Here is an 11448-nt window from a genome sequence, read left to right on the forward strand (position 1 = left end):
AATACAATTATTGAGTGATATATTCACAGAACAGGAAAATGATTCAATTTATATTGAATTCGAGAATTAATCACAATAATCAATGATACCATTTTTGGATTAAAAGTCACGAAATCAGGAACAATTGACCGTATTGTTAACGTTTACGGATGGGTCAGTTACAAGTGTATAATCTTTATCACCCAAGCCAATAAAACATTTCAAGTACGGATCAAAGTGGAAACAAGAAAAAGAACGATTTGATGAAAGATTTTTGAAATTAGTCGCAAAGAAATTTAAATTTATTCGTTTCTCGAATAAATTACATTAATAATATTAATAAATAGTCATTTTATAATCATAGTAATAATGCTAATTGTATAATAAAATTGATGACAATGGAAAGAAACAGTTAAAACCGGCCTTATGTTTAGATTAGGTTACGACAACAAGGACTTAACTGCTTAATATTATGAGCATTAATCTTGAGGTAAACATGATCATTACTAATCGGTTTTAGCTTTGATTCTCAGACTTTTGATTCGTTCTTTACAAAATTGATTGTTCACAAGGATTGACAGGAGAGCAGAAAAACAATTGATGCAAAAAAATGATACAAATATTTTCCATTGTTGGTTGAAAACTTGAAAACAAAAAATATAATCATTATTATGGTAATGAAAAGCAGAAAAGGTTTGCAACAAAATTGGATGATGAAGTGTCAAACTAAATAGTGAACACAATAAGTTCAACTTATGAGTTTTCAAAATTTAGCTGCATAAATGATCTGTTTACAATTATGGGAATATCTTCATATCTTCATATTAGTTACGTAAAAAAGTGGGCGAAATTGAATGAATTGGATGTCTGAATTATGCTACAACTGAATATGATTTATAAATATAGATGTGCTTTTACCTTTGTTTGATATCAAACAAAAAAATTATTACTGACGAGAACGAGAATAATAGAAACGCCCGGTAAACTATTCTATCATAACCAACAGTAAGACGATTTAAGGTCTAACATTGGCTGGAAAGTAGAAAAAAGTTATAACTTTGAACCTAATAAACCTTTTAAAGGTACTTGAGATAGCGCTCAGTCGATTATCACAAGAAAAAATTCCATTTACATTGTACTAGTTGATTTAACAAAGAACTGCTTTAAAGACTCAAAGTTGGATCAATATTAAGCAAATGAATCGTGAGATTGGTACAAAATTGTTTTTGCATTTCTCACTTTCATCCTAAACCAATTCATTAACATTAGATGAAGTACAATAAAGGAGATAGCGAGAGAGAGAGATGAAGTTATTTCGGCTGCTTATCCTCTGCACTGTAAATGACGTTAATGATAATAATAGAACTAAGAATCATTCTTTTGACCATTGTTTATCAACATATTATCATTCGAAGGGACGAAAATAACGATATCTTCATCATCCTTCTTTTCTTGTATCCGGGATTGGTTCTTGAGTTTAGCTTCTCTTAAACGTTGCTTTCTCATTTCATCTCGAGCTGTGTTTTTTTGTTGTTTAGGTGATGCCTTTGAAGTTATTTTCCTCGGAGATCTGTTCTTTGGTTGAGTTATCTGCAAAAAACAAGAATAAATATTAATTACTATTGAATTAAAAACCTAAAAAGCAACAAAGGATCAAACAATTTACAATTAACAATGTGATATAATAATTTCATAAAATACTTCTAACCAGATAAATACCACAACATTCAATAAAACAAACTTAACAGTCAAATTTTCAGATTGATTACTTAGCATTTAGCTGAGAAAAGATTGGTTCAAATTGTACCACAAAAAGATGGAATCTAATCCGATTTTGCATTTTACTCTCATGTCACGCAATACGATTGAAAGATGATTGTTACCCATTTTAGCACTACAAAAATAATCAAATTGTATAACTTCTGATCTGATGCGCGAATTCGTACACTTGACTCTTTTTTTCTCAATACAAAAAACTGTTAAATACTTAAAAGTAGCACACAATGTGTTATTGAGTGAGTGTAAATTTTCTGTCTGGTTACACTCATTTGCAATTGATCAATACATACATAAATCAGACTCATTAAGATGTTAACTTAAGGATCAACCAAACAGTTATTAAAAGCATCACAGTCAAACAATCGCATGAAAAAAAGTTAGATCATAATTTATGATCAACATTTCTAAAGATTGTGTCACTTGCGCTATTTAAAATTAGCATTGACACATAAAGGGAAGACATTAAAAAATACCTTCAAGTTGTCAACTAACTTCTCTACTCAAGATTTGTGGTTAAAAATCAGCCTTAAATCACGTGTTTCAATTTTCCAAGAAATAAAGAAATGACTTGATAACTGAATAACAAATTTCCCGAAATATTCCTAAACACTTGCGCTATACTTTAACATGTCTACAGCAATCAATTATGACAATAATTGTAAATTGTTGGACTACATGACTATTATGACTCACTTTAGCAGATTCATTAACAATCCAATTATTTTGTTTCAATTTGTAAATTTCTTCGAAACCATTAAGCACATCTTCAACTTGAATATACACCATTTCCCAGAAACCGTCCAAATCTTCATTTTTTGTGGAAAATTGTTCAGAACTGTTGCCATTCTATAGAAATAAACAAATAAATAAATGGATTAGAACTGTGAATTATTGGAAGTGAAGGGAAATAGAAACAGAAAGAAGAAGAGTGATAGAGAGAACAAACTATGAATTCTAATTTCTAAACTGTCATGAGGAAAAAAAATTATTGAGTAGCTAAAAGGTAAAGTCAGATTTTACTAACTTAAATGTAGTCATCGACTGTGAAAGAAAAATTGAGCCCTGAGGTTGTTTAAGGTAATTCACTTTTTTTTCATCTTCCTTGTTCAAAGTTAAACTTTGAACTGATAATTTCTGTTGGGTGACTAAAAACATGCTGACATTTTAAAATCAAGTTTAAAACTACCTGAAATTCATTAACAAGATTAAAAAGAAATAAAAATAGGAATAATTTTGAAGAAAAGAAAAGTATTTTGAATTTTTGAATTTCGATTGAATTTACTTACAATGTTTTTATGGCATAGCTCTCTGAATTGCTTCAATTTTTGAGTTATGAGAAGTTTTCCTTTACCAATAGATGATAATAAATTACCAATAATCTCTTCAGTCATTAGATGAGATTCTTCTTGTAATATTAATTCAGTCTTGTTAACTTGAGCTTTAATTTCTTTTATGGTCTCCTCCAATTTTATCAAATACATTTCACCGTGTTTGATAACTTGCTTCTCCTCATAATGGTTATCCTCTTTAATATGAACCTTGTCAACTTGATCTTCTCCCATGCAATCATCTGAAAGATGACGCTCAAAGCCATTCCCATGAGCAGTTTCCCCATTATGATTGTGATGGTAATGTCCGATTGTATCACTAAGATGGAATCCGTTCTCTTTAGTTGATTGTATTCCGTTTTCCTTAGTGCCGTTAACGTTTAATACTTCATTAAGCCTACTAATAAGTCCGTTCACCGGTTCTTTGGGGTCAGCATCAATTTTACTCAAGAATTTCTCATTCAGATGACTGAAGACTGCAGGAGATTCTGCAAAAGAAACAAAATTAGAATAAAAAATCAAATATTAATATCTTTAACAGAAATTGGTGTTGAAATTAGAGTAAAAAAATTAATGAATGAGTTGAAAATTAATGAGAAATAAATATAAAAAAGTGAATTAAAATTATTTCTTACTTTTGCACTCTTTTGATTTAAGAGCATGAGGAGGACAAGATGGACTTCGATGATTGATCATTTCAATCTTTTTCTTATTAACTTTTTTAACTTTTGATCTAGAGTCCCTCCAAACTTCGGCAACATTTGAACCGTACAAACTTTCAATCCTTCTTTGAACTAGAGACTTTTCACTTGATTCACTCGTATCAACATCATACTCTGAATCTTCACAATTTAAATCATTATTCCTGTGGGTATGGTTTGAGATTATTCCGTTTTCCTCTCTGGACCAATTGTTTGGTGAGATTGCTGAAAATAATGTTTGACGTTGATTTTGTGGTTGATGAGATGAATCTAGATGACTGTGATTGTTGTTATGGTGAATTTGATGATGAAAATGATGATTATGTGTATGATGATGTTGAACAACATTGGGTCCATCAATTACCTCGTAGTTTCTCATGATTGGACTACTTCCACGACTGATACTCCCTCGAATAGATGAACAGTAACGACTGTAGCTACTATAACCAGAAATAGTACAACTTATACCAACATAGGAGGGTAACTTTGAGTCTTTTGAGCTACAATCATCTTGATTATATGGTTGACTCGTTGAGTTATCACTGATATCGGTCTTCTGCGAGTAACTTGTTGACCATCTTTTATGTCTGTAGATAGTTGATGGAGAGAAGTAAAACGAGAAAAAAGAGTGAGAAAGAGAGTTAAGAAAAGAGCAAGAAACACAAAACAGTTAAGGAAGATGGAGATGATGAAGAGGATAAGTTGTTGATATCAGATTTGATGATAACATGGCAGTGAAAAATAAACAGGAAAAAATGGGAAGGAATATTTGACAATGCGATGGGAAGTATGAAACTTTTGCACAACACTTATGAGGTATGGAAAGTAATGATGGAAGATTCTAGCGTAAGCATTAAACGGTTTTTAGTCAAATGAGGTGAGCAAGATAATGAACCCAAAGGATGAATATGAGAGCAAGAGATAGGGGAAACAATAAGAATAAGGATGAAGAAAAGAGAGAAAGAGTAAGAGTAAGCATAAAGGGAAGGTTTTTTCACGTTTTACTGGGCTAGAGGAATGATAGTTGAATGATATACATACTCATTTGCACCATTCTGGCTAACTTGCCTGTTATTGTTACTCCTTGGTGGTAAGCCATCACAATGACCATTTAAAGAAATCTTCTGTTCAAAGTGTAGGCTTGACGATTGATTAATAAATCTGTTTTTGGTAGTTATGATACACGATTCCGATTCCATCGTGTAAAAAAGATCAGATCATCAGGTTTTAACCTCAATTTAATTTCAACTTGTAATTCCAACCCTAAAAAGGAGAGAAAAATGAAAAGAATTGAAATAAGAAGAGTAGAGGTTAAATATCATCAAGTTTTAAAGGTGCAACAAACAAAAACTGCCATCATTTAATAAATTGTTTGTCAAGGAATCAATAGCATTGAAGAGAGACAGAAAAGAGAGAGAAGGAGAGAGGAAAAAGGAAAAAGGAGAGGAGGAGGAGAGAGAGAAAGAGAGAAATAGATATAAAATGTAAGAGAAGAGTGGGGTTGCTTGGCTGAAGGGAGAAAATTTCATAGCTCAAAACACGCAAATTTTTAAACGCAATTTTAGACAGTAAATCACAAGCAGAAAGAAAGAGCATGAACAACACTAATTATCTTCAAATTTAACTAACCATTAATTGATAAATTAATGTTTAAGAATGTCAGAAGATGAATGGCAAAATTGGAATAGTAATAGATCAAAACTACTCATTTTAGCTAATATTTACATATCTTGACCATTTTACCATTTAATTGGAGAAAAAAAGCGTAACTATAATACCAGAATTACTGCTGACAATGAGATTAATTGTCCACAACAAGTTGGTTAAGCATAACAATAGCAATTGTAAGCAGAAAAGTGAGGGACAGGAAGAACCATTACAATTATAACATGCAATAGAGAGAATAAGCTTGCTCTCAAAACCAAAACAGTGAACCCAAAAATGATCAGAAAGTGAAACCATCTGATAATGATAAACTAATTAAATTGAATCTCATCGATGATATTGATTGTATCAAAAGTCAAGCAGAAACTTCATAAGACACACACACACACAAAATCCATAACAATAGCTGATGATGATGATAAAAAGAGAGAGAGAGAAAGAGAATTACAAATTAACATTTACCCCACCCTTGGTTAACACTAATTCCTCCCTCTTTAAAACAGTTTACTTACCTAGTTTGTAGCATCATGGCAGTTATATTAATGGTGGACATTAAATAATATTCAATGAACAAAAATAAATAAATTAAGATGACCACAAATGGAAAATCCTGATGAATGTTGATGAATATGATTGAAATGGTGAAGAGGCTTGCTTGCCTGCTGTCGATGGTTAAAAGGAAAGCCAAAAGAGGGAGAGAGAGGAGGCAGAAGAGAGACAGAGAGTGTGTAAAATAAGAGGTTATTTACCTTAGATGTTTTCATTTGCAATTTTGCTCATTATTATTAAAATGTAATTTGCCAACATTATCATCAGTCAATTGCTTTTATAACATCTATTTGTTGATTTAAGTTTACAAATTGGGAATAAAAATAGAGATGAGAAAATTGGAGTCAAGAAAAAAAGCTGATCATCAAAAGGAGTTGACTTGTTATCAATAGTAACTACCATAGAGTCATTTTGTCCTAACCAGAATCTGGTAATAACAATATTTTCAAAGCCGTATTTTAATGTATGTTATGGTCAATTTTTATTGCTATACAAATATTTTCCTTTCCAAATTGGAACTAATCTTCGGAAAGCAGGAAACTTCCCTTGTTATCGTGTAAAACACTTAAGGTGAGATCAACAAAAACTGGTTACAATATTGGTTCAAACTCTGGCTACAGCTGATGAAAGGATTAAGCTGTAACTCAGCCGCAACTTTTGATTAATTACCCTTAAAATGGTCAATACTTGATTAAACGGTCAATATTCACAGTTTAATAGACGTATAAGTAAATCTCATTATGGACAAGACTTAGGAGTGTAAATGTATTATTTGGTTTAACTTGAGAGTCTGGCTGAGTTATGATTGCTGCTTTATACCAACATCTCTGAACTTTGGTAACTTGATGACTTATTAAGCCAAGAAGAGAAACTGAATCATCAGATGTCTCAAGGTTTAATCAGTTTACAGTTGTAATCTCAATTAACTAATTTGTTGACTCAAAGCAACACCAACTCAACTTATGGCTGAAGACTGAAGACTGAAAGAGCGACGCCATTAAACAGTCGGCAATTTCAACTTTTCACAATCCCTCACGATGATTAATCAGCTTAATTGTTCAAAATATCACCATCAAGTTCACAATTATCTTAAGGATAATGTGTACTTACAAACCTTAATTACATTAATCTCAGTCATCTCAAGATATTCCAAATACAAAAGCGTTTAATGTTGATTATAGATTTGATTTTGGTTAAGTTGTATTATCAAAAATGGTCAAAAATTGATTATTAGCTTGAAATGTCACTCCATTATTTGATAGTAATTCAATGGTAAATCAATTATTTGATCATAGTCGCATTCCATCATGAATACATTATTAGTTAATATAAATATCTTTAATGGAGATATTCATGATTCTTTAAGGTAAGTTACATGAATTGTAAATAATACATGCTTCAGGATAGGATAATTGGTTGATTGCTTTCAATCATTATTGGACTCTTTAGTTGCTGGAGTTTCATTTTCCTTCAACTACTTCAAATTATCAATTCAGATCATCATGATTGACCAAATACATTTGTCTCAATAGTCGGATAGCCACGAATATGGTTCAATAAGACTTGAAATGTCAACGGTTTTTAAATCAAGGGAAACATAAATGCTTCCAGTAATATAATAAGGAAGTTACTTCAATCATAATGAATATTTTAATGATCGTCACTCCAATTGATTACTAAACTGTACATTGATTGTTATCCAGAAAAAGGTGTTGATTGCATGGAAATGAAAAGTTAGTTGTTGTTTAATGTTTCTGCTTTATCCAAGTACACTAGAGTACCCGGTTAAAGCAATTTTTTTGTGTCCCATTTAAAGCAATTTTCACAGTCGCCATCTATGATTTTATGAAAATTTACATTGTTTTTATAATCCTTGCATTACATAAATCTTAAGCGCTGCCACTTTCTGAAACCCATTATCACTAGATGGAGACTTAGAAAAAAAAATTGCTTTAACCGGGTACTCTAGTGTAATTGGATAAACAAACAAATTAAATTGCCACAGATTGTTGCATGTTAGTGTTGAAAAACAAAACAAATGTTTACAGGAAGGTTTCCTTTGAGCCTCACAATTTTCTGGTTCAAAAATATATCAGTATTTAAATTTTCTGAGATTGATTTTTTCAGTGAAATTATTCATTCCAGATTGTCTGTTGATCATTTAACTCTATGTCCTTTCAGTCTTGGTTGTAGGTTAATGAGAAAGGACTGAGAAATGAGCTTTGACTTTAGAGTTGAGAGCTGGTACTTTGTGGGTTTGTGGGGGCATAAAACTTAGTCAACTAGAGCTGTTAAGAAATTTGTCTGGTCGTCAGCTATTGAAGAATTGTGATCAAATTTGAAATTGCGATCGATCACTTTTTTCCGATTTATAAATGCGTTTCTTGGTTTGAGAATAGAGCTAAAACTTCGGGTCTCGATATTTCAAGAATGATAGACCTACAATGACCATTCTTTAACTAATCATTAGATTTTACTTTGGGCTATAACATAATATGACTGTTACAAAAATAGTCTACTTTATAAACATTTACAATATAAAATCAATCAGTTTGTTACTCCAAAGACACAATAAACACAATTGTAACATTTGTTATGAACAAATTGAAACAAATGCCCAGAAAGGAGTAAAAATTGATTTCTTTAAAATTATGACTCTTTGGGTTTGTAGGGACATAAAAACTGATTATATTTGTACAATTTAAAAGTTTCGTTGATCAATAGTTTTCGAGGAAATCGAGTTCAAAGTTAAAACTTCGATCGCCTTTTGTACAATTATGGAAGCAGATTTTTTCATGAAACTTATTTTGATGATGTGAATTTTGATGATCAACCAAAAAATGAACTTATTTAGAGAGATAGCATTTTCTGGTTTCGTATAATAGATCAAGTTCGATTTTTAGTTAAACCGACTTTTTTCTGTGACCGTAAAAGTTAGAGGTCTGAAACTTATAAATCGTCTATAAAAATTGTGAGTTCACATCAAGGATTGAATAGTTTTTTCAATTTGTCAATAGTTCTTCTGATTTTGGCCATTGGTCTTAAAGTTTTGAGCCTCGATCTTTCGACAATGGTAGCACCTGAAGTCAAAATTCTTTCACCAATTATATCCTTTACTAATTAATAATTCAATACAAATTAATAAATTCCCATTATCGAATTTTGGTCATGATATTTGGGCTGTAAATGCACGAGCAACAACTTATTCAACAAACTAAACTCATTCTAACACAAATCTTGGTAAATAAACCATTTTTCTGGTTAAACCAGAAAATGCAATGTAAAAAAGTACTGCAAAAGCATTGAACATTTGAATTGAGAGCTGAGACTTTGTGGATTTGTAAGAACATAAAAACTGAGTCGGTTGGTGCCATTAAATAATTCCTCCGATCTATTGTTTTCGAGATAATCGAGGTCAAAGTTAAAACTTCGATCGCCTTTTGTACAATAATGGAAGAAGATTTTGGCATGAAACTTATTCTGCTGATGTATCTTTTGATGATCAACCAGAAAATGAACTTATGTAGAAAGATAACATTTTCTGGTTTTGTAAAAAAGATCAAGTTCGATTTTTAGTTAAACCGACTTTTTTCTGTGACCGTAAAAGTTAGAGGTCTGAAACTTATAAATCGTCCATAAAATTTGTGGGTTTACATCAAGGATCGAATACTTTAGTCCATTTATCAATAGTTCTCTAGATCATGACTATTTACCTAAAAACTTTGAGCCTCAATATTTCGAGAACGGTATCACCTACAATCACCATTCTTCGACCAAACATTAGATTTTGTTATGGGCCATAATAAAATATGACTGAATACCTGAGAAAATCTGAGCTTATTCAGTCAATAATGAAACTCTGCTAACAAAAAGATTTGTGTGTTTAGCAATCATTTAACTTTATATATCAAGTATAAAATCTGGCAAAATAAGTAATGAAATGCTATAACTTTTTTTGCACAGAACCTTAGATGATTATGTATTTCAATACATCATAGCCATAACAAAATCTAAACTTTAACCAAAGAATGGTGACTTTAGGTGCAACCATTGTCAAAATATCGAGGCTCAAAGTTTTAAGGCCAATGGCCAAAATCAGAAGAACTATTGACAAATTGAAAAAACGATTCGATCCTTGATGTGAACCCACAATTTTTATAGACGATTTATAAGTTTCAGACCTCTAACTTTTACGGTCACAGAAAAAAGTCGGTTTAACTAAAAATCGAACTTGATCTATTATATGAAACCAGAAAATGCTATCTCTCTAAATAAGTTCATTTTCTGGTTAACCCTCAAAATTTACATCATCAAAATAAGTTTCATGAAAAAATCTGCTTCCATAATTGTACAAAAGGCGATCGAAGTTTCAACTTTGAACTCGATTTCCTCGAAAACTATTGATCAACGAAACTTTTAAATTGTACAAATATAATCAGTTTTTATGTCCCTACAAACCCAAAGAGTCATAATTTTAAAGAAATCAATTTTTACTCCTTTCTGGGCATTTGTTTCAATTTGTTCATAACAAATGTTACAATTGTGTTTATTGTGTCTTTGGAGTAACAAACTGATTGATTTTATATTGTAAATGTCGATAAAATAGACATATTTTTGTCATAGTCACATCATGTTATAGCCCACAGTAAAATCTAATGATTAGTCAGCGAATGGTCATTGTAGGTCTATCATTCTTGAAATATCTATGCTCAAATTTAATGGTCTAAATCAAGAGAACTATTGATTGATCGAAAAAAGTGTCTGACTCTCAACTCTAAAGTCAAACTTGCTTAATGCTTTTCCATAGTCCTTTCAGAAGTTTCGTGTGAACAGAGATTCAGAATGGGTTAACATGATAACTTCCTTTTACCTTTCTTCCGTTTCTCATGAATTTAAAGTTAATGGTCAAGCAGCAATCAAGATGTGAATAAAAAGGAATGAAATTAATCAATCAAGTCGGATTTACGTGTAAGATTGTAAACCACGGTTGGCTGACCATATAAACAACGTTAAATGATTTACGTGTTAATTTGGATCAATTGATGATGAAGATGTGAGCTTGAGTTATTGTTGAGACTAGCCGTTGATGATTGCATTGGAGGTGAGAGAAGATGAACAATTAGCATAATGATAAAGGTTATATGTTGAGGATAATGAGAGCAAAGGTAAATAACGGCAGGAAGAATGGTCATCATTCAGAATGAAAACAATGCTCCAAGGATTAGGATAAATTAAATGGACAAAAATTAATAACAATAACAATGTTTAACTCTTTTCAGTTATTTCACGTTTGGACAGTAAAAGGTAAATTGAAAGGAATAAAAATGACGGAAAAATTAAATTATGTTGTTACATTATGTATTAACATGAACAGTCAGTTGATGTATCAAAGTTCGTCAAGACAATGAGGTCGCAAATTTGTGAATGAACCAGTTTCGGACATCATT

At 31.3% G+C, this 11448-nt stretch overlaps 1 protein-coding gene across 2 annotated transcripts; it reads right to left on the reverse strand.

Moving 5' to 3' along the window:
• Positions 1-259: 259 nt before the first annotated feature.
• On the reverse strand, positions 260-6118 carry LOC107368568 (uncharacterized). 2 transcript variants are annotated; one of them, XM_015936412.3, is made up of 6 exons: positions 5965-6118; positions 4829-5050; positions 3722-4374; positions 3045-3574; positions 2452-2604; positions 260-1569 (listed from the first exon to the last, which is right to left on the reverse strand). In XM_015936412.3, exons 2-6 carry the CDS (start codon positions 4984-4986, stop codon positions 1345-1347), a joined length of 1719 nt encoding a protein of 572 aa, XP_015791898.2. In that variant the 5' UTR covers positions 4987-5050; positions 5965-6118; the 3' UTR covers positions 260-1344. The 2 variants fall into 2 exon arrangements, with proteins under 2 accessions (XP_015791898.2, XP_089124080.1); XM_089267954.1 differs by lacking the exon at positions 5965-6118 and adding an exon at positions 5417-5536.
• Between the last annotated feature and the right edge of the window lie 5330 nt (positions 6119-11448).

Source organism: Tetranychus urticae, chromosome 1 (genome assembly GCF_039701765.1).
Source record: "Tetranychus urticae isolate SD_2017Ah chromosome 1, NJAU_TeUrti_SD_1.0, whole genome shotgun sequence".
NCBI lineage: Eukaryota > Metazoa > Arthropoda > Arachnida > Trombidiformes > Tetranychidae > Tetranychus > Tetranychus urticae.